Source organism: Melitaea cinxia, chromosome 4 (assembly GCF_905220565.1).
Source record: "Melitaea cinxia chromosome 4, ilMelCinx1.1, whole genome shotgun sequence".
In the NCBI taxonomy this organism is placed as follows: domain Eukaryota; kingdom Metazoa; phylum Arthropoda; class Insecta; order Lepidoptera; family Nymphalidae; genus Melitaea; species Melitaea cinxia.
In genome coordinates, this window is record NC_059397.1 from 12349944 (window position 1) to 12375015 (window position 25072).

The 25072-nt window shown below is 31.8% G+C and overlaps 2 protein-coding genes across 2 annotated transcripts in view; one reads left to right on the forward strand and one right to left on the reverse strand.

The window, feature by feature from the left end:
- Positions 1-11865: 11865 nt before the first annotated feature.
- Positions 11866-22816, forward strand: LOC123670401 (branched-chain-amino-acid aminotransferase, cytosolic). Its single transcript, XM_045603899.1, has 8 exons — positions 11866-11881; positions 18511-18758; positions 18898-19107; positions 19400-19630; positions 20427-20610; positions 20716-20838; positions 21117-21271; positions 21398-22816. The coding sequence occupies exons 1-8, from the start codon at positions 11866-11868 to the stop codon at positions 21584-21586; spliced, it is 1356 nt and encodes a 451-aa protein (XP_045459855.1). The 3' UTR covers positions 21587-22816.
- A 205-nt stretch (positions 22817-23021) lies between these two features.
- LOC123670214 (intraflagellar transport protein 88 homolog) overlaps positions 23022-25072 on the reverse strand; it is a 33151-nt gene continuing 31100 nt past the window's right edge. Inside the window, exon 19 of the mRNA XM_045603723.1 lies at positions 23022-23200. Within this exon, the coding sequence (XP_045459679.1) occupies positions 23080-23200 (121 nt within the window). The 3' untranslated portion in view covers positions 23022-23079. The remainder of the gene's footprint in view (positions 23201-25072) is intronic.

The following is a 25072-nucleotide window of genomic DNA, read 5'->3' on the forward strand; positions in this document are numbered from 1 at the left end:
TCGCTTTTTAGTATGACAAATCCATCTAGTCGCTTGATGAAGTTTAGATTACAGCTGGAAGAGTATGACTTTATAATAGAGTATGTAAGAGGACGTGATAACGTAGCTGCAGACGCGTTATCTCGTATAAGAGTGACAAGTGACGAATTGAAAGATTTACACGCTAACATTAGGATGATGGTAATGACTAGGGCAATGCGTAATAGAGCAAATAAAGCAACAACGCAAAATCAATCGGATGATGAGGCTTCAAATTACGATTGGTCTGATCAACCAAGAGTGGTAGAAGTTCTCAGAAAACCGAAGGATTATGTGGAGTTAAAGTTTGGTAGTAAGACAAAGTGGCAGAAGTGTAAAAGTGGTGTGACAGAAGAAAACAAGTATTTTGCGTATTTACCAAATGAAAAAATATTATTTGTAAAACCAGAGGCTCAATCACAATGTACACGACGTGTCTTTGCGAGGGATCTGTGTTTAGTTAGTAAAAAATTAAAAATAAATAATTTATATATTGTACGTACAAATGAAAATAAAGAAATTATAAAGAAGTTAAGTAAATGTATAAATGAAAGTAAAGAATGGTCCGGACTAAGATTACATGTAATACAAGGTGTAAGAAAAATAATATCAAATGACGACAAACGCGTTATCTTGAATGACTATCACTTGTTGGCCACAAGTGGACATGCTGGAATTCGACGTATGATTAATAATATTAGACAGAAATATTTTTGGACAGGATTAGAAAAGGATGTGACGGAGTTTGTACGAAAATGTGATCAATGCCAACGGCAAAAGCATTTTAAGTACATCAAAGAACCCATGGTGATTACCGAGACCAGTGGGTCATCGTTTGATCGTATACTTGTAGATTTAGTAGGTCCTTTAGATAGAGATTTATATAACTATACATATATACTTACTGTTCAGTGCAATTTAACGAAATTTATACAGGCTTATCCGCTCGAAAACAAGGAAACAAACACCGTAGCATCAACATTGGTAAGTAAATTTATTTTACAGCATGGCATACCTCGAGAAATTCTAAGTGACAGAGGCACCGAGTTCGTTTCGCAAACAATGCGTGAGGTTTGTAAAATTTTAAATATCAAACCTATGTTTTCCACCCCTTATCACCACGAAACAATAGGATCTTTAGAAAATAATCACAAACATTTAATATCATTTCTCAGAATTCAGACTAAAAATGAACCACGCGAGTGGAGTACATGGCTACCATATTGGTGTTTTGCCTATAACACTACAGTACATAGTGAAACCAAATATACTCCATATGAATTAGTTTATGGAAAACCTTGTAACATCCCTAGCAACTTAGTAAACTCTTTAGAGCCATTATATAATTATTCAAGTTATCCTCACGAACTTAAGTTTCGCTTACAAAAGTCTCAAATGCAAGCGAGAGAAAATTTATCTAAATCTAAGGATATGCGAAAATTAAGATATGATAGTTATGTTAATCCTATCTCATACAAAAAAGGAGATTTTGTTTTAATAAGAAACGAAAATAGAAAAAAGTTTGATCCTCTTTATATCGGACCATATTTAGTTGTTAAGGAAATTAACCCTAATGTAATAATTTTATACAAAGGTGCAGAGAAAACTGTACATAAAAACAACACTAAGTTGTATTATAATTAAGCATATAATATATTTCTTTCCTTTACTTAGTACTTATTTAGATAAGTTGTATAAGTTAATCAACCTATGTACCGACGCTTTTTATTAAAAAAAAATACTAATGTAATTTTACTGAAATTTTTTGTTTCTCATTGAAGCTTTTATTTTTTTTAAACTAAAAAAAAAATACAATTATTGTATCATTGCATTTTTTTTTTCTTTTTTTGGTTGGGCGTGTAGTATAGTAGTATACGTATAAGTAAGTTGTATACGTTCTAATTATTTAGTATAGGTATGTTGTATACCTTATAAGCCTTATATTTAAAGGTCAGTAATAAACATGCAGTAATGCTATGAACACGTCTTTTTAAATTAACACTCCTCAGTCCCATCCGTACAGTGTGTTAACATGATAAAGAAACCAGGATCTGATAATGGGATCCCAGAGAAATCGACGGAAACCCTCGAAAATCCGCATAACTTTTAACTGGCTGTACCGATTTTAATGCTTTTTAATTTAATCGAAAGCCGATGTTTATCATGTGGTCACATTTAAATTTTATCGAGATCTGATCACAACTTTTGGAGTAATCTTAGATAATGCGTATGTACTTGACTATTTTTTCGTCTAGCCATTTTGTATTACTTGTCGATATAACTGAAGTCGGTTTTTCTTCGTTTGCCTGTAAACACAATTATTAGGATTTTATAATTCAAACATAACACCGTATAAGCGTTTGATAACAAAACCATTTAAATTTCTTAATTATGAACTTATTTTGTTATCGTAGTGTATATGACCTAAATATCCTAAGTAAGTATATCGATAATTATCTTTTAATTTACATTTTTATATGGATTTTGTTAAACTATAGTCTATTCGCGTTATTAAAATCGTAACTGCATTTACAATGTCTGATCTGGCAGAGTTCTGTCTGCTTAGGATTATATATGATTTATCCATTGATTACCTGAGCTATTTTTCGATCAGTCCCCCCCCTTAGGTGAGATTTAGTGAGATTTGCCTAGACCCAGATTGACGCTGAATATAATTGAGATTATATAATAAACTGTTCAAGTATACTATATAGTTAATTTATTTAAATTAAATAAAATTCAAAGCAAAAACTAAATGATTATTTTATGAGATTTATTTTAGCGGGAAAAACGAGTGCTCAAAATATATATATATATATATATTTTAATATCTATAATATTTTATATTTGTTAAAGTTGATGTGACATTTTCGATTATTATCCCCCGGTACAAATGAGATTGGGTGAGATTTCATTGGATTCCCTCCCCCCATTCTAAGCTCACGTAATTAATGGATGTCCCCTTAGGAATAAGACTATTATTATTATTAACACAGATCGCTTATTCACTGTGGATAGGCGAATATACATAGTACATATGTAGGTATACGCATCAGGATTTTTCGCTATATGACATGACGTAATCGTCGAGTTGTCGATATTTTATATTAAAACTTAGCAGCTGAAAATATTAGTGGTTGTTATTAGTGACGACTCGTTGGCGCAGCAGTCATAGAACTGGCTGTTGTGCTGGCGGTCGCGGGTTCGATTCCCGCTCATGACACACATTTGTATCGGCCATATAGATGTTTTTCGTGGTCTGGGCGTAGTGCTTGTGTATTGTGTGTGTTTCCGGACCCCCGACACAGGAGAAAATCCTACTGGGGGCCGTTAAGTGTGAAGCGTTTATTATTATTTTTTAACCGACTTCCAAGAAAGGAGGAGGTTCTCAATTCGACTGTATTTTTTTTATGTATGTTACATCAGAACTTTTGACCGTGTGGACCGATTTCGAGAAATTTTTTTTTAATCGAAAGGTGGTGTGTGTCAATTGGTCCCATTTAAATTTATTTGAGATCTAACAACTACTTTTCGAGTTATATTTAATAATGCGTTTTTACTTGACGCTTTTTTCGTCGACTTACGTTGTATTATACCGCATAACTTTCTACTGGATGTACCGATTTTTATAATTCTTTTTTTGTTGGAAAGGAGATATCCCAAGTTTAGTACCATGATAAGGAAACCAGGACCTGATGATGGGGTCCCAGAGAAATCGAGGGAACTTCTTGAAAATCCGCAATAACTTTTTACTGGGTGTATCGATTTTAATAATTTTTAATTTAATCGTAAGCTGATGTTTGTCATGTGGTCACATATAAATTTTATTGAGATCTGATAACTACTTTTTGAGTAATCTTTGATAACGCAAAGTTACTTGACTATTTTTTCGCCGATCTACGTTGTATTACTCGTCGATGTAATTGAAGTCGGTTTTTTTTTCGTTTGCGAGCAAACACAATTATTTATTATTTTATTATTAATTGATATGTTTATATTATATACTTTATTGAACTAAAAAAAAAAGAATATACAAAAAATTACACGTAAAGTTGATGGCAAAGGTGAACTTATCCCTAAAAGAGATCTCTTCTAGTCACCAATGGTCATGAGATGATAGAATGTCATATTATTATAGTGGTAATCTTGTCTTATTTATACATGAGTGTGTTTAATTTTAATCAGATAGGGCGACGTATTGTTTTTCTTTTAGTATTTTTAGTTAAGTATAGTTATTTCTAAAAAGTCTATTCTTCTTTTTTAGCACGCACTAAAAGTCACGCTAGTTAGGTATAAATAATTTAATACATAGAGTTCTTCATAAATCAAAGTTTATTTCGAAGTAAAGTATTTTCCATAAACTACTTACGTCGTGTCATTGGGGATTATTATTGATTGGGGCACCCGAATTTCTGATGTACGGCGTAAATGAATGTCATTTGCTAGAAGTATTAACATACTCATTAAAATAAGTATAAACATGGATAGTCGGTGACCTAATACAGACATTTCGCTCGACCCCACGTCGACACCTATAGGACCTACGCAGTCTTGGTGTGATTCTGAAGCCATTTGTGCGCACATTGTTCCCTTGAATAAATAACTTGGCGTGTAATCTTTATTTTGATGAAGTTTGCTATGTTATCAAGCGATGTCTTATAATTTGTGTTATTTGTGAATGACTACGTCAAAGGTCAGCCCGCAATCTTATCTTTTGCTCTTTATATATTGGCGTTGTGGATCAAATAAAGTCAGTTAACAGGGAACAGTTCATGAAAATAGTATTTAAATTGCTGTGAAAAGTTATTTATAAAATTTCTATTTAAAATTCGACTGAAAGTTCAACTGGTGCTACTGTATTGATTTAATAATTGTGATATTTTAAGTGAATTAATTATACAATTGTGATAAAGAAAAATGCCTTTACGTCGAAGCAAGGTATGAGGTTTTTTCTTACATAAAACATAAAAAAAAATTATGAATACTTTATAAAATCTAACACCTTAATCTTTCTCAATACCTAAATTATTAGAAAACAATTAGCCATCCGCTCAGTTTAAAAATAGACACGTGAATAAAGTTGGAGTTAGGATTTAGCTGCAAAAATAAATATGGAAGTACCTATATTTCTAAAATAAGAACGGGATAGTTATAGTACTAAGTATAATACAGTAACGAATTAAGAAGAGTGTAAATTAAATTGTGTTATTAGACTACACATACGACAAAACGAATAAAATAGTAGGTAGACAGATAAGTAGCATTAATATACAATAATAAGATACAGACATTTAAATAAGAAGTAGGATGTAGGGAACATCATACTTTCATAATCAAAATATATTGGAAAAGTAATCATATTTGAAAAAAGAATAGTATTTTAATTTTTTTATCTAATCGTTCTAAATTGTATCTTCTTTCTTTTTTTGTGTGCAATAAAGTTTTGATAAATAAATAAATAATATTTAACAAATAATATGAGTAGAGCAACACACGCTGCTTAAAATTTGAAGCAGCCCGATTTGGATAGTAATTACCTCAATCTTACAACAAATCACAATTAAATTATAATTGTCGCAAGTAGTGTTCTGATCCTTTAGTGAGTTAGGTATCCAGAGCTCCCAGGGTTGGGTCGAATGTAGAGTTGGCAACGTGTTTGCGATGCCCTTAGTGTTGCAGGCGTTCATTGATTACAGTGACCTTAAACTTGTTTGCCACCTACAAAAGCTGGAAACAAGCAAATTAAAAAAAAAAATGGAAAAAATAAATATCTTATAACATACACACACGGTCGTCTGTTCCTATGGTAAGCAACTTAATGCTTGTGTTACAGGTAACAGGCGACTGTTATAACTAGATTATATTTTTAATATATACAGAGAAATAATACATATATAAATTTATAAATACAAATATTACACCCAGACTCAGGCGGGAATTGAACCCGTAACCCAGGGAACAGAAAGTAGGGCCAATAAAAACTGCGCCAAGTCAAATACATAAATACCATTTGCATATGAAACATATGCTATATAAAATTATATTTTGCATAATTGTGATTCGAAACTATTTTTTTTTTCTGAAAGTTGTTCTAATCTTTAATGGACCTGATGAATTAATATGGACCTTAAAAAAATTTCTGATTGGAGCAAGCGATATGGGCTTAGTATCAACCCTGGCAAGTCGGAAGTCATTGTTATAGGCAGTCCTGGCATGATCGCAAAAACAAATAATTTACCACCTATTACCTATAATGATACTAGCTTGCCTTACTGCTCCACTGTCAGAGATCTCGGCATTCACTTAGACAAGACGCTGTCATGGTCGGATCATTTAAAGGTAATTACTAAGAAAACTTTTGCGACACTGAGTTCGTTACGTCGCCTTAAATCCGTTCTGCCAATCCCTACAAAAATTATGTTAGCAAACTCTCTTCTCTTATCCATTCTAGATTATGCAGATGCGAGCTACACTAATTTGACCGAAGACCAACTTAATAGGCTTGAGCGACTTCAAAATCTTGCCATTCGGTTCATATTTTGTCTACGCAAATTTGACCATGTTTCGGAGTTTCGTTCCAAGCTCAAGTGGCTTCCTATACGCCTTCGCCGGAACCTACATATTCTTTCTCTGTTGTACTGTGTGCTATTTAATCCAAATTCTCCTTCTTATTTAAAAGATAAATTTATATATCTCGGCGAAGCTTCAGAATTAAGAACATCTCGAAGACTTATGCTGAAGCTACCCGTACATAAGTCCAAGTACTTTAGTCAGTCTTTTACTGTTCAGGCTATTAAATTATGGAATAGTCTGCCCTTAGCCATAAGGGAGGCCAAATCACTGTTGACTTTTAAAAAAAACGTTAAGGATTATTATCTTAAGACGGAGACGATTTAGTGTATATATGGTGCAATCTCTTTTCTTTTTTTTTTCTCTTCTCATTTTGTTTATAATATATGTATATTTGTGTTTATATCATTTCACTTAATTGTTATCTTCAATTTACGTTCATTGCTTACATAGTTTATTAGTTTATAATAGAATATATATATTATATTATATTTTTATTCTTCTTTTTATTTATTTATGTATTTTTTACGATAGTGCTAATGATAATAATAAATTCTTTATTTTATTATAAGTATTTGATTGTAGACATTTGTATGTAAGTTTATTATACATCTACACCACCTACCCAATTTAGATAATAACTTTCCTTTCTATGTATGGGTTGTCTGGAAGAAATGGCTAATTAGCCATAAGTCCGCCCATTGTACTTCACTGTCTGTAACTATCTTTATGCTTTGTTTGTAATATATTTGTGGTGTACAATAAAGTATAAAATAAATAAATAAATAAATAATCTGATGTAGTTTAAAATTATAGTTTATTGATGAATCCTTTTATCGTTTCGTCTTTCGCTTAATTTATTTCTTTATATTTCGTATTCCAATTCTACTTTTTTTGAGTTACTTTTAGTCTTTTCTATTTTATTTTTCTAGTTCTTTTGTCCGACGTAGACTAATTTCTTTTCATCTGACTTTTTTAACTGACTTCAAAAAAGGAGGTTACTCAATTCGACCGTATATATACTAGCTGACTCGGCAAACGTTGTCTTGCCGCTAAACGCCATTTAAACATAGGGGTTGGTGGTAGAAGGGTGAAAATTTAGGGTTCTATGTATTTTTCAACGCCAAATCATAATAAAATAAAAAATAAATAATTTATCTAAAAATTAAATAAAAAAATTAGGGGTGGACTACCCTTAAATACCTTAGGGGATTAAAAATAGATGTTGTACGATTCTCAGACCTACCCAATATGCACACAAAATTTCATGAGAATTGGTCAAGCCGTTTCGGAGGAGTTTATCTACAAACACCGCGACACGAGAATTTTATATATTAGACTAGCTGACCCGGCAAACGTTGTTTTGCCAAAAAACTATCTACTATAAGTGTGAGGGGATTTACTTAAAATAGATGTTGTTCGATTCTCAGACCTACCCGATATGCACACAAAATTTCATGAGAACCGGTCAAGCCGTTTCGGATTAGATTATTATAATATATATTATAGTATATTGATGTAACTTATTTTTATTTTTTCATTGTTCCTAGATCTAGAATCTATGTATATAAACAATACAAATTTGTTACTATTTAAATCTAAAAATTTGTGTGTTTTGGCATGAGATCACAATTAACATATTATTTTTTAAACATTTTTTTCATCTGATAAAGACTTTTGATGTGGCCCCTTATTTTACTACGTCAAGTAAGTAGTTTTAAGTTGAATTCATTACATAAATGCATAAATGTATGTAGGTACAAATAAACGTTTATTATCACTATATACATAGAAAAATTATACATATCGATACCTCGGGGCTCAAAGGGCGTAACCGCCATTTTGGCGAAATTGACTTTTTAATGCAGCCTTACTTATTTTTTTCTCCTCTATCGATCTGTATATTTAAAGTCTTCCTATTTGCCAAAAAGTGACCTATTTTTTGTAAAAAATAAAACATATTTTTTCAGTTTTTGTGTCGTAACAGCAATCATTGTTAATAATCATAAACGTGATGGGAGTAAACGACACCGTAGATGATACGAATATTCTTACGTGGTGCTTAAGCCCGAACATAACCATTTCTAAAGAATCAACTTACCAGATACACCCTTAAACATTTATGTATTCTAAAATAAAATGACACATACGTCTAACAATTATCTCTTAATTGGTCAACCATATCTACCTATATATTATGTGATTGCTTGAGAGCTTTGCTTGTGATTGTGATTTCTTGATTAAGGGTCATTAATGTTTAAGTTAAAACGTTATAGTGTGATAATATTTTTAACCAAATTTAATATTTCTAGTTTTGTAAGTGCAGGTACCTAAGTTTTGGTCATTTTATTAAATGTATGTGTAATGTTAATGGTTCCACAGTCTATTAATGACTAAAATTGTTTAAATAATATGTAACGCAGGTGACGCAAAAATTATTGAATTTATCATTGTCCCTGAATCCTATTCAGAAATTTATTTTGTTTATGCACTTATTTTTCTCATTGTAAGATAGATTTTTAATAGTAGCAGTTGTTTTATTAGCCTCACAGATTATTTGTTTATAATCAATATGTTTGTCAAACATTCGTTATTCAAGGATGGTCAAATTTTAATGAGTCTGCTATTTTAGTAGGTAGCAATACTTAAGATTACCTAATAACTTTTACCAAAAGACTTCATAAATAATATATAATTGATCTCAAGAGTTCCTTGTATTTTCTATACATTTTAAACAGAAGATTAGACATTAGCGCAAAATTTTGTAGCGATACCTAAGTACTTGCCATTTCAGTACAATTTAGTTTTAATCGTTCATTCTGCTTTACGTTAATAAGATGTTTCGTTACAACTGAAATTATATAAAAATAAGTCTTTTTCTTACTTTGTTTAATAAACAATATTTTCAATAACAAGTGAATTTTATTTATCATTTTTTTTTATAATAAATGAGTTTTGGAATAGGTTTTAGATAGGTTAGGCTATTAAGTATAGATAAAGTCAATAATTAGGTATTTGTATAATTAATTAGTTATCTGAGTCGATAAATGGTAATAAAATCTATAAAAAGGTTAATAAAGTACATAATTATATACAAAAGTTAATAAAGTTCATAAAAATTGCACTTAAATCGATTACCTAAATGAAGAAAACAAAGCAGCTGTCTACAAACTGATAGAAATAGTGAGAAAATTGACCGTTACAACCATAGATTGTACACTTAAATACGGTTACAACCATCACTAATCAAATATCCATTGATTTTTCGGGCGTAAACGCCCCAATCATTCGATTTTCCGAGGCGTATAGACAAGCTATTTTTGTTACTTTTAAATTTATTTGAAATATAATTATACAAAGTTCTGCATCAAAAAAAAAAATAAAACTTTTGGTCCTAGAATGGTTTATTTAGGACAATAATTGAGAAAGCTATGTCGAAAATATTTTTTTGTTTTTTGTTTTTTGGCTCTCCTGTAAAATCGAGTTTTGGTGCTTACGCCCTTTGAGCCCCGAGGTATCGATATATGCAAACTTAATTGTTATTATTTCTTGTAATAAATTGTAAATCACCATCTTTAACACTTCTGCAAAGTCTGATCTATTTTTGTACTATAAGATTCAATATATCAAGATATTATGATTGAATCATTTTTTAACCATGATAATTTAATAAACAAACAAAAAATTGCAATTTCTATAAAAATTAAGAATAGAGTGCTTTAGGCTTATACTTATTTTATATAAATACGTAAGAAACTCAGAGAGTATGTTCGAAAGAAAGATAGAACGTACTCTCTGATCTTCTAAAATTTTTCAATTATCAACTATTTGGTTTGGATTAACTAAGCATTTATTTCGCGTATTCATTTTACATCATATTTGTTTCGTACAGGCCAACTTTTTTCAATTATCCTGATTTGTCCTCGAGTCCCATAAAGATAAAAAGTAACGAAACTTAAGATAGCAATGTTTTGTCCTTGAGTTCCATAAAGATAAAAAGTAACGAAACTTAACATAACATGTTTTGTCCTTGAGTCCCATAAAGATAAAAAGTAACGAAACTTAAGATAGCAATGTTTTGTCCTTGAGTTCCATAAAGATAAAAAGTAACGAAACTTAACATAACATGTTTTGTCCTTGAGTCCCATAAAGATAAAAAGTAACGAAACTTAAGATAGCAATGTTTTGTCCTTGAGTTCCATAAAGATAAAAAGTAACGAAACTTAACATAACATGTTTTGTCCTTGAGTTCCATAAAGATAAAAAGTAACGAAACTTAACATAACTTTATTAATTCGGCGGGAGACGCGCCCAATAATGCGCCTCGGGCAGTTGCTACTGGGTCAAAAATATTACAACAGATGAGTTGCGATAAATTGAAGTAAAAAACATTTAAAAAAAAACAATCTTTTATTTTACATGCCCTAAAAAAATAAACATATTATATATATATATATATATATATATATATATATATATATATATATATATTTACAACAACAAGCTGTGTGGCTACGGTAGTAAAGAATATAACCACTCCCCTCTCTTTCCGTGGGTGTCGTAATTGGAACTTATAAAGCCGATCGATGGTGGGATAACCATCCAATGGCATCCAATGGTTTTGAAAAACACAGGCCAAAGACAGGCAGCAGCGTCTTCGGTGCGACAAAGTCAGCCCTGCGGTCACCAAACCACCAGCCCAGCGTGGTGACTATGGGCAACACACATGAGTTCACGCCATTTTTGGCGTCAATTAAATCAATTAGATTAAGTTATTTAATTTACTTGTTTATCTACGTAGGTAAATTTCTAACCATGTTTTGTCATTCAAACTAAACGAAGTATATTCAAAACTAGCTGTGCCCACGACTTCATCGCGTGGAATAGTGACTTTGGACAGCATATTTTGGATATATCTTTTAGTTTATTTTGGATTGTTAACACCGTTGTTTGAGTATTTATTTACATGTTCAACGTAATTCTTTAAATTGGCATAACTTTTTTATTTATGAACCGATTGACATGGAACAAATACTAAATGTCATAAATAAGTAAAGCTTACCACGATATATTCGTGAAAACCGCATTTAAATCGGATTAGCCGTTTTTGAGATAAGCGTGCACAAACGTATTATATTTACATTTTTGTTATACGTTTGATGATTGATTTCAGCTCAATCGGTTAAAGATATATAATTATACTTTAAAATTGAGTTGCAAGATTCTACCCTAACAAATTGCAAGGTAAATAAAAGCTTTTAATACAAGCTTTTAAAGATGGGGAGTTCTAATGGTTATTTTAAAAATAACATTTTTTTTTTTTGTTAAATTTAATAATATTTTTAATGAAACCTTGTGTGAATAAAATATTTATCAAATAAAATAACGAAATATTTTTAATGTATATATAGGTATTATATTAAAAATTTTGACAAAAAACGAGTTCAACACTAAAATAACATAGCATAATTTTACTTATGATAATAATTATTTTTGAAGAAGAAGCATTCAAAATATAATAAAAATAATTAGCCTCTTTATATGACATGTCGAAAATGTTTTATATGACCTTACTTTCTGAGTACCTACATCCTTCAGAAATGGAAACGGTATATTCTCACATCTTTTTATGGCATTAATTACAATCAGTTTTAGTTTTTTGATCCTTTTTCCAAGGTGCACATCGTGGTGCAGACATTTGTGAGCGTGGCTGCAGGCCTCTTTCTTGCTGAGCGTGACACTGACTGACGACTGTCATGATTTGTATATTTTTTACTTTTTTTTTTTTGTTAGTTTACTATTCAACAATTTTAGTAAAATACTATCACAGTAGCACAATTTTTATTTTTAATGAATTAAAAATATGCGATCACGAATGAACATTATGTGAGGGTTCTAAGACTTGTCAATGAGTAGTAACTTTCGGTAAATTTACCAGGTTTTATATGAAGTAAAGGCACTTCATGTGGATACTTACTGAAAATGTTATATATTTTATTATCGTTATTAGATGTCGAAATATGTAAGGTTATTGATATTTCTTCCCTCTTATTGAAGACACGACTAAAGTAAATCTTCTTTAGCTCCAACTAACTTATACCTCCCTCTCAACTTCTATTCGCCTCGCCAGATCACACTTTTCGTAACGTTCTCGTCCCGCATTTACCAGCTTACTCCCCGAGTCAAGCGTGCGTAAAAAAGTTTTACTTCAAAATATGTACCATGGAATTGAGGACCTCCTCCTTATTTGAAGTCAGGTAAAAAATACCCATATGCGTCTAAAAAGTCTATTGGTGTTGAATGCCTCTAGTACAGTGGATGCTCATTCTAACGGGCAGAAGGTTATACTCGTACGCAGGGTTCGCCAAACCGATTCATAAAGGTAAACGTTTGAAACGGTTACCGTATGAATCGGTTACCGATTGAAAAGGTTACCGTTTTATTTCGGTTCCAAAACCGTAATAAAACGGTTACCGATTAAACTGTAATACCGAAATATAACGTTATGTATTTCGGTTTTAAATGATTCGGAGAAGTAACAGAGGGTGACAAAATCTGTGAGCCATCGTTTGAAATGAAGAATCTGTAATGTTCCTTTGCTTTTATTGATAATGCTTGGTTTTTCATAAGATTGGCTTCTTTAACTATGAAAGTAATTAAGTTTTTTGTTTTGAATTATTCGTTATATGCAATGTAAACATTAACGAAAAAGAAATGAAAACTTGCTCGCGCCACGCCCGGGGCCTGTCGTCTATCACAAATAAATAAGTTTTAAGAGGAAAGGGTACCGGGTCTTTCTCCATACAAACGTAGTCGACTGTTTTCTCCCTGGATAATGACACTAGATCAAATATTTTTGTGACATAGAACTCTTTGCTGCCATGACCATGCCCCTATGTTTTGATTTTTTTCATATTCTTATTATCATAGGAATTAGGAGACTTCAAAAACTCGAAATATTGCATAATTTTTTGTACATTTTCAGACACTCATTAAAAAAAATATATGCATATTTTCAAAAAAATGAAAACATAGGGGCATAGCCGAAGTCTTCTTTTATTTTCTAAAAAAAAATTTTTTAAAAAATTGCCATGTTTTGAGGAGAAAACAGTCGACTACGAAACACTGTTTTGGTCAAAAATTATATACCTAAAACGGTCTGAGCTGCAGTTGTCCCTTTCTTGCTTTTTGGGGGATAGGTCTGGGGGAGGGAAGGGTCAAAGCAATACGTATATACGCCAGCGAAGTGATGCCTCATAGTCGACAATTATATCGATACACTAGTGATGTTATTTTTAGTCGATATTTTCTAAAATTCGTATTAACAGAATTAAATAATTTCTTTTTTCATAACTACAATGAAACCGTATTTGTATATACGGTTTTTATTGTAACACTGTGCAAACCTGGGCTAACGAAGGGTTTCGCTAACAAATAACAATGATAATTATGGTAAATAACTGTGTTGTTTGTTTTTGGTATCAAATGAAAGGGCTCAATACAAGGATTTCAAAAAAGTATATTATGATTATTATTACCGTAATACTAATAAAAAATACAATAAGAAAGTTTAAAAAATTAGGACTGCTCTTTCCCATGCCTGTGCCAAGCAAGCTGCGAGCCGCGCTTCTTCCTCGCCTCCTAGGCGAAAAACAACTTCGGGGTTTACTCTTTCCAATATATTTTTTTATCAATTTCGGAATACTCTGTAAAAAGCTATGCATGGTCAAACATAAATAAATATAGGGACGTAGCGACTTTAGACCCTCCTCTGTTTTTTTTCATCGGTAAAAAATTGCTTAGCTGTTATCTTGACATTACTGAGGAGCAGATTATTAAATTTGGTCGAATCTATGTACCTATGCGATTCGTATTTGGACTTCGCAAATAGAATCATATTTCTGAATTGCGTAAAAAACTCAAGTGGCCCCACTAGCGTAGCATTCCTTGGAACCCCGGGAACCTTGGGGCCCTGTATCAAAATTAGTGGGGGGGCAGGCAAATGATGGGTAAAGATTTCTCACAAAAAATGCTTTGCTTTGAATTAAAATAAATATTTATTGATTATAAGTTATAACTTCCTCCTAGAATAGACAATAGTGAGTGTAGTCTGCTGTAGCTGTTCCTGTTCCATCGAAATCCTTAGGTAATTTTTTATCAGTTTTAGTTTTGAAAAACATCAAGTTGGAAAATTGGATGCAAGGCTATTGAATTTTATCAGTAATAATTCCATGAGTTCTTTAATGGAATGAATGTTTTGAATTTCGGATTTTAAGCTAATTTAAAGAGCTTGTAGTTCCAAGCTGGAGAGTTATTAGCCTTGATCTGCAGCAATAGATGCGGGGGATCGTTCGCTTCAGCCTGTGAGGCCAATACTATTAGTGAATTCCTATGAATCTTCCGCATCTATATGGGGGATTCACAGGCGCATAACCTGAAGAAGAGATTCAATGCCTCCAGGTCTTACAGGTAGTAAATCGCTAGGGCAAAGTTCAAACACAGCAGAATTGGCGAGAGACTATTGGGCTTTCCAAATGGAACCCATGCCTTTTGTTTTTTACAAAAGCTGTCGAAGGTAACTTTTTTTAGTCTAAACTTCCATCATTGCGCGAACCTGAAGGCTCTCTGGCATATTATGCGAAAAAGTAAGCGAAATTCTTTGCACTCTTTTTGCGTCGAATTCAACTCTTGACGATGAGGGAAAAGCACCACCGAGCATTCCACGGTGCGAACACGCGATGCGTAATGTGCTCTATGAGCAGTGTCGTTTGTCGTGTTCTGCATTCTTTCGATGTCAAGAAGTCTAGTGGTGCTAATTGTATCCACCAGTGGTTTGCAACCAATGTGCGAGCTTCGTGCGCAATGTTTCCACGTACATTCAAAGTGTGGAATGACCTTGCTAAAATTTGGGGGTTTTAAAGCGTCTAGTGTCTACATCTTTTCTCTAGAGGCCATGGGCGACGGTAGCCGTTATAAATCAGATGGCTTCGTCTGCTTGTGGGCCCCATTCTTATATAAAAAAGATTAATTGATTGTTCATAATGATCAACTGAATCCCGAAATAAACGATACAGAATGTTATCAACAATTGGGCGCACGCTTGACTCGGATAAAAGGGGACTGCTTTTCAGACTTCAGTCATTTCTGAAGTTAAAACTCTATAGGTATGTATGACAGTTTTTTTATTCTTTTTTCCAGGAAGCACAAGATTAAGTGACATTGTGGATAACATTTTACTAATTTTTGCTTACACACCTTAGGGGCCCTGTAAATAGAGGGCCCCGTATCATTGATACGGCTGATACGGCAGTAGTTACGCCCTGAGTGGCACCCAATTTCCTACTTCGGGAATACGTATATTCTCAACTTACTTTACTCTATTCTTTTTAATCCTGTTGTACCTGCTTATCTAAAACGACGATTTAAATTTCTTAGTGATTCCAATGAACGCAGTTTTCGTTCTGAGGAAAGCTTACTTCTTGAATTTCCCTCTCACTCCTCTTTCGTTTATACTAAATCTTTCACTGTTCAAGCTTGTCGACTTAGGAATTCTATAGACGTGTAAAATCGGTTTCTATTTTTAACCGACTTCCAAAAAAGGAGGAAGCTCTCAATTTAACTGTATTTTTTATGTATGTTACTTCAGAACTTTTGACTGAGTGGACCGATTTCTACAATTTTTATTTTAATCGGAAGGTGGTGTGTGTCATTTGGTCTCACTTGAGTTTATTTGAGATCTAACAACAACTTTTCGAGTAATATAAATAATACGTTTTTACTTGACTATTTTCGTCGACCTACGTTGTATTATACCGCATAACTTTTTACTAGGTGTACCGATTTTGATGATTTTAAATTTAATCGAAAGCTGATGTTTATCGTGTAGTCATATTTAAATTTCATCGAGATCTGATAACAAGTTTTTGAGTAATCTTTAACAACGCGTATTTACTTAACTATATTGTCGTCTCACTTTGTTGTATTACATGACGATGTAATTGAAGTCGGCTTTTTTTCCTTTGCGTACAAGTCGAACTCGGTCCACCCACTCAAAAGTTCTGAAGTAACATATATACAAAAAAAAAGAAAAATACAGTCGAATTAAGAACCTCCTCCTTTTTTGGAAGTCGGTTAAAAATCAATCTGATACGTATTATTATTTTCTGTTGGTGTTCAATAAAGTGTATTGTTATGTTATGTCATGTTAATCAACCACTCTTTAAAAAAATTCAATCGATTACGTAATTTGCCTAACTAAAAAAATATAAATAAAATAATAATTGAAAAAGTCGCCTTCATGATTTTTGTAAGTGTACAGTACATAATGTTTGAAATTGGTGTGATTTATTTAGCTATCTTTGTGTAATTATTGAATTTTTATCTTGTTCCAGCTTTTTCAATTGACTTTCTCATAGTTGTTCTTCACGCAGGCGGCTTTTCTTGTTTTTTTTTTTTATTTATAATATTATTTTTAACCATTGTTATATCGCCGCAATTATATGTTAATTAATATATATAACCTATACCTATGTATTAATAACTGCGACAAACATGAGACATTACAAACTATATAGGTACTAAGGCAAACATTTTATACTGTGTATGTACTACATTACATATATATACTATACTTACACTTATACTATGTACTACATGTATACACTATAATTATGTATGTATTTCATTACCCATTCTTACACACACCTCAACCATGTAATTACATACCTAATTCATAAATAAAGTACCTAGGTATTTCGATAATTACCCACAAAAATATAGACATGTATCAAGTCACAAAGAGTATCCAAGTCAAAATAATAAAACATAATATTATGTAGTTTACGAAATTCAATAATAGTAAGCCTAGTCACAGCAATACGATGCAGAACAAATTCAATAAAACAAACCAAATTCAGAAAAATAGCACTATGCGCTATATGTACTCGTAGTCAATCACAAACGAAAGATGCGAATACTAAAATATCGTCAACAATTAATAGCTGAATAGCCGGCGCACGCACACTAACAACACGACAGTCACACATAGAAAAAACGGGGCGGAGATGGCGCGGGGCGCGGTAGCGGCATGCAGCGCGACAGAAACATTTTATTCAAATACCTATTTTTGAAAAGTCTCTTCGGTACCCTTTCCTCTTAAGTAAAATCACGCAACACACGGGAGCGAATGAGATAGAGATATGGTGTACGTTCGGACCGCAATCCGAGCTAGCGCAGCGCAGCTAGAAGAACGGGAATTGCCCGCTTAAACTTACGACGCAAAAGTTATGCCTACTACCGGTTTATTTCGATACTGTATTACCGATATGATTCGGTTACCGAATGATTCTCTTACCGTTATTTTGATTCGATAAATACCGTTTTATAAAGGTAAATAACCCATACCGGAATATCCCTGCTCGTACGTTTCTAAAAAGGTATCCTAAAATTGAGCAGAAGCTCTAAATATTTACGATTTAATACACTATGTAGTAAATTTTTCCCGGTAGCGAAATTATCTATTCGTTAAAATTTTATCCGTAAATGTTTTACAGTTTCATTAATTTGTTCTTATCTTAAAAATAAAAAGCGAGAAATTAGTCAAATAATATTTATTAGTAGGTACTAGTACACTAGTTCTATAATTACTTTAAAAACAATATCGTAATTAATATTGACATTATAGTGGATAAAAATATTAATATTTATTTATTTACAAAAAAATGAGAATTGAAAATTAAATTCAAAATTTAGATATTAAATCAAAAAGGTAACACATTTTCGTAAAAAAAAAAAAACAAAATAATTTTTAACCTTTTTAAAGTACTAATTGAAAATAAGTCGTCAATCTTTAACTGTTTATAGTATAAGTATAATATTATATAGTCTAGTTATTATTTGAATAATCAGGCATATCTATATCAGATTACTTTATCAAAGCGACTTATATTAACCAAAAGCAAAATAATAATAAAACAAATCTTCTACTTCGACCTTTGCAGGTATTAGTAAAATGGATTTATGAAAACCAGCACAAAATACAAACAGTACGACACTGCAGTTCGTTGCTGCGTTACAAAGAATTGGAGGAGAACGCACAAATTGAACCGGAATCGGTGACTGCTCCGCAAACAAAACCTCGTCCAGAAATAACACCGGAATTTTCTTTTAAGGTATTAAATTCGTATCACCAAGTTAGTAATGACAAAAATAATAAAAAAAATTTAGACAAATTTCGATGTCTCAAAATCTTATAAAGAGAAATATAAATATAATAATAATAATTCATATTTATTTATTTTTTATTTACAGTATGACGACCTCCAAGTCAGACTGGCAGCACCATATCAATTGCAGCCGAAACCAGAAGCCAGCGATTTAGGTTTTGGAAAATATTTCACAGATCACATGCTCAAGATTAACTATTTTAAACAATTAGGTGGATGGCAGAAACCAGAAATAATTCCTTTTGAATATTTATCAATACACCCCGCAGCGAAAGCTCTACATTATGCTATACAAGTACGTAGGAAAACCCATAAGACGTCGGTATAATTTTATCAAATGAATAAACATGTTTACTAATGTGTTTTCACAAGAACTCCTTAACTATAAAATCATAACATCTGTTTATTAATTACGAGATTGTATTTTATTCGTAATGTAAATATTTTATATACTAAGTATGAAACGTTTTACATAACCTATAGGATACCTAGTTAATAGTTATTTACGTTGAATTTTTATTCCTATAAATTTATTTATAGCCTGATGTTCTTGAAATGAAAATGCTTATGCGCTGATAATATTTCAGCTATTCGAAGGTATGAAAGCCTACAGAGGTGTCGATGATAAAATCCGGTTGTTTCGACCAGACCTGAACATGGAGCGTATGAACTTAGCTGCGCAGAGGTCTGGTTTACCAACGTTCGATGGAGAAGAACTAATCAAATGCTTAATTCGACTCATTCAAATCGACCAAGAATGGGTTCCTCATTCTGAAACGTCGACTTTGTACCTGCGACCTACGTTAATTGGCACGGAGGTAAGTTCACAAGTTAACTTGAATTATATCACGAGTTTAGAAGAAACTAACTGTACAATGATAACTCTTTACTTTATCGTGTTTTTGCAGATGAATCTGTAGAAATACCGAATTCCGAAGAATTTTGTGAACATGCCAGTGTTTCATACAACTGTCAATTTCTATCTTTATTGAGTAGTTATTTGCTTATCTCTAGTATTACATTTTACTTATTGCTTAAAATGCATTACAACGTAAATTCTATTATTTATTCCACGAATTTCTTATCAATTTATATACAAGAATCGTAACATAAATAAAAGATAAATGGGTGACAAATAACGTTATCATTTTCATTTCACAATTTCTCTTATCTCTCTTTATCTTAATGAATAGGCAAAATAAGACAAAAGTAATTCACTTTTCCTAACATTTTGGCACTTGACCTTGCTTGTGCTTTAAAGAAGATAGCACATTTAATCCCTAATTAATTATTTGCTTTAATTATAGTATTATAGCAACGCCCACGAAGACTGACAAACGCATTACACATAGATTAATTAACTACGTCAGTAACAATTACGCAATGTTGTTTTTTTGTTATTTGAATAGATATAATTATTAGTTATAATATCTATAGGTTTGTGTTTTTATGTACAATGATATTTTTCTGGGAAGGTACGGAAGTTAGAATTTAGCCACCCCCTCTCTTCCCGTGGGTGTCGTAAGAGGCAACTAAGGGATAAAACACAGTTCCATCCACCGCTGGAATATTTTTGCGCAATAAATGTACATATTAAGCAATTATTTCTTACAGCCTACGTTTGGTGTAATGGAGCCAGATTCGGCTATGTTGTTTATTATATTAAGTCCTGTGAGCGCTTACTACAAGACGAGTAGTGATGGAGCAGTTTCTATTTACGCGGACCCAAATGTTGTCCGCGCATACCCTGGAGGAGTCGGCAATAGAAAAGTTGGATCTAACTATGGACCAACTATAGGTATTAAAATTTTTACAAATTATAACTAGGAATTGTAATTGTAACAGTGACATCATTATCGATTACACTTACGTTTTTAATTTTAAAAGACTTAATGATTTGCAGCGGTAACTTCGCGCGCAGCTAAATTAGGACATCACCAAGTGTTATGGTTATTTGGACCAGATAAAGAACTAACTGAAGTGGGTGCTATGAATATCTTCATAGTTTATATTAATGAACAAGGAGGTAAATAGAAAACTTTCTATATAACACAATATTTTTGAAATGCTAATATTGTTTTCATTCTGTTGTAGCATACATTCATTATTTTATTTACCAACACAAGTAGAGGCCATAATCCATTATCCGTGTAAGACGCTATATATTGTCATGTTATCGTAAAGATAGCACGGTGACCTTATGACCGGTATATTCTCACTACATATCTGAAGTAATAAGCGTAGTCGCTAACATCATAATATTTTTCTAGACCAATATTAAATTCTGTATATTTTTTTTTGTAGATAAACAATTGAGCACGCCGCCTTTAAATGGACTTATTTTACCCGGAGTCACGCGCCGGTCGATCTTAGAGCTTGCCAGCCAGTGGGAAGATTTGACGGTAAAAGAGGAGGTGATAACTATGGAACGAGTGATCGAGTTAAATAAAAAAGGGCGGGTAAGTTTTTCATAAAGTTAGAACAAGAATATTTTATTACCGAAAAAATTTAGTGACAAAGCCAGAGACAAACGTACTCTGTTTATTCAGCTCCATATTTGCTTATCGTGAATTTAAATAAAATAGTTATTGGAGATGTTCGGCGCGGGCACGGCGGTGGTGGTGACCCCGATCAGCAACGTGGGCTACCTCGACGAGAACATACACATCCCCACCATGAAGCAAGCACAGCCAGTGTTCCAGCGGCTCAAGGACACGCTCCTCGCCATACAGTACGGCCACATAGAACACCCTTACGCAAAAATTATATCATAGTGAAAACTTTCAATACTTCGTGAACTTTCACCGAACTAATATGAGTGACTTAATTATCAGTGAACGATTAGTGTGGAAATCCGCAAAGCTGTAAATTAGGAGAACTATTCGTAAATTTCATAGCGTTATAGATAATAGCTGTTGGCGGAAGGTGAAAAAGGAAAGGAGGAATAATATCTGCGTATTTAGCGATCTGCCGTACTATATTGTAAATATTTACTATATTTTAAGCCTTAGCTAATATTTTAATGGTATTAATTTTATTAAGGAATAGATTACACGTCTTACGTCGCCGGGTCAGCGGGTGAACTTGTTCTAGTGTATCGACCGTCATGGTTTCTAGCTCAATATTTAACAATGTCTGATAGAGCAGAAATACCTAATTCGACTAAACTTATTTCCTTTCTTAGCTAGACAATAAAAACACTGTAAGGACTTTTTATTTAAATGAAGTATTTAGGGTCCTTTGAATATTTAACCTAAATAGGTATTTTGTTATTAAAATATTTTCTTTCAGATGTAGGTATAGAAAAGCGTCCTCTCGATTTGTGTACGTCAATTAAAATAAAATAAAAAATTGATGACGAATTTAAAGTTTGTTGGTTCCTTAATTAAAATACAATAAAGTTCTATCGGTTCTAAACGTTTCTAGAAAATGTTTACGTAGTTATTTATTTGTTAAAATATACGTAAGATATAAGCCTTTTTATCATTTAAGGATTTTCATATATATTTTTTTGAAGCACCATCAAAAACAAGTCAATTACATTCCGGTATTTTTAACAATTCGTAAAAATCAATTAAAATGATGATGCCTACTCAGTTATTTCGACATTTTATTTATCAATATAGGTAAATAATGATTTCCGTTGATGTGTTTTTATGCGACTACATAGAATAAATATTGTACATTTTTGTTATTTATTTACTCACACTACTTTAAATGTATAATAATTAACTATTTATGAGTATCCCAAGTATCCTATCTCTTAAGTTTTACAATTATCACAATTTTAATTGTAAAATGAACTATTAAATGTTCATTCCAAAATTTCGAATTTTTAATACATAATGTAAGTATTATGATTTTATTTTAATTAGAGGCCTCATAGGTTCTTAGTGATATGAAAATAAAGTACTATCGCAGTTTCAACTGTTTTGTTTACTAGTCTTAAGAATTTTTACATTTGTTTAATGTTTATTTATAAATATACAGATGTATTTCTAAAATCTTTTATTTAATTTTTCCACAACGTAAATGTAAAAAAGCCTGAAAATAAAATAGATTTAGAAGATTAGATAGATTAAGAAACTATGCAGATACACTATTTCATACAGATACATTGACCAACGAATATACTATATTAAATAAAAATATATTTACTTGATTTTAACGACCGATTATCAGTGGTGAAGTGTTCGATAAAATAACTTATAATCAGTGATCAGTAATTTTTTATTCATACAGTAGCAAATTTATTTAAACGACCACATCACTCGGGTGGTAAAGGCAAGTCGTCATCGAAATCTTCTATATTTTTCTTTTTGTCTGGCCGACTGACGGACCGTGTCAGAGGTTGCATGTTATCATGGTCGAGTGTTTCGTTGTCATTCCTGCAAATTCAGATAAGTATTCAATTGAATACTAACATGAGCAAATAAATACTTAAGTAGGTATAATAAATAAATAAATAAATAAATATCTACAACACACACACGGTCGTCTGTTACTGATGTAAGCAACTTAATGCTTGTGTTATAGGTAACAGCCGATTGGTAAGATATAAAAAAGAAACAGAAATCAGGGTCACTACAAACTGCGCTAATGGGCTAGTCAATAAAAAAAAAGTATAAATAAAAAAGTAAAAAAATATAGAGCAGTCTTTAGAAGAAATATTATTATTATCTATTAAAAGTATGGTTTAACTAAAAATAGCACAAATTAAACAGCGATAAAATTCAATAAATTATAATGATATTTATACGTTTTAAATAATTTGAAAAAAATAAAGTGTACGATAAATCTACAGATTACAGATAAAATCATTAACAAACAAAGCATATTACGATGTAAGATTATTTTTTTGATAAAAAAGTGTCAGACGTTTCATAATTTTTATGTAGGATTAAACGTCAAAATATAATTAATAAAAATTAAAACTGATGTTCAAAAATTATTTTAAAAGAGAATTTTCGAGTTTCTTTCTGGATTGTTCTTATTAAACATAATAATCTAAATCAATAGTAATAAATTACTCAAATAATTTTTAAAATCACAATTTGAAAGTGCATAATCGTACCTACTTATTTATAGGACTGTTTAAAAATTATCTTGACAATTATAACATAATAGATGATTTCATATCAAATTATCAATCAAGTCATAACGTTTAAAACAAACTGTTAATTTACTGTAAAGACGTAAATAACTGCGCATTTGTTTATTTTATTTACGTTATAAATTAATACAAATTCATGATTTGGAATTGATAAGTGACTGAAAAATGTTTAATATTTATTAAGTTTGACCTAAATGACGTGCTCGGTTGGCGCGTTCGAAAATTAGGAATGACGGATCGTGTTGCGCAGCGCAATTCACGCGAGACTCCGATTTGAATATTGAAACTAATTCAGAATTCACAAACTGAATAAAACAAACATTAATATTCTAGTCACTTATTCTATTATTTTAAACTATAATCCACAAAAAGAACGTTTCAGTTATAAGTTTTTGTTTTTTTTTACCTTTGCGTGTTTACTTGTGGCTTCTTCACAGTAAATTTAGTTTTTTTTTTAATATTAATTACCGGTGTCTGCATGGGCGTACACACACTACCCGTAGTGAGCCAAGATGGGGAATTTGTATCATCTAGGCTAACAGGTAATAATGAATATTTTAAATCTTAATAAAGAAATTTCATGTAAATTTAGCTAAATCCTCCGCAAACTATTATTTAATTCTCTACTACTCATCGACTTTTTAAAATTTTGTTCTCTCCACACTTAAAAATTCTAGATGTGTCTATGCATATTACTCAATGATTACATCAGCTATCTGCCAGTGAAAGTCCCGTCAAAATCGGCCCAGCCGTTTCAGAGATTAGTTGGAACAAACAAAAAGACAGACAAAAATAATAAAAAAATATATTTTGGTATATGTTCCGTGTATACATCCAGATACATTTAGTAAACACCGGTTAACATTACAAACAAACACTCGAATTTTATTTATTTGTATAGATAGATTCGTCTCAGTAGTGACTGAATACATACACTACTGATTCGATCACCGCCATTGTATTGAGGCCGCCATATTGTTTGCTTTAAACTTTTATTTTTCTTTTCTCTCGTCATCTCTCAGTTATTGAGAACTCTTTTTGATGAGATAGGAAACTCTACGTTAGTTGGCGCATTCAACTTCTTGAGGAGGTTCTTGATGAATTGCGTCTGTGTTTCCCGAACGATACAATCTGGGTGCCTTCAAGG

What these genes read in the sequence shown, in the direction of transcription:
- LOC123670401 (XM_045603899.1), top strand. An exon ending in CACCGGAATTTTCTTTTAAG is followed by an intron (nt 18,759 to 18,897) that starts GTATTAAATTCG and finishes TTTTATTTACAG; the next exon opens with TATGACGACCTCCAAGTCAG. An exon ending in TAACTATGGACCAACTATAG is followed by an intron (nt 20,611 to 20,715) that starts GTATTAAAATTT and finishes AATGATTTGCAG; the next exon opens with CGGTAACTTCGCGCGCAGCT.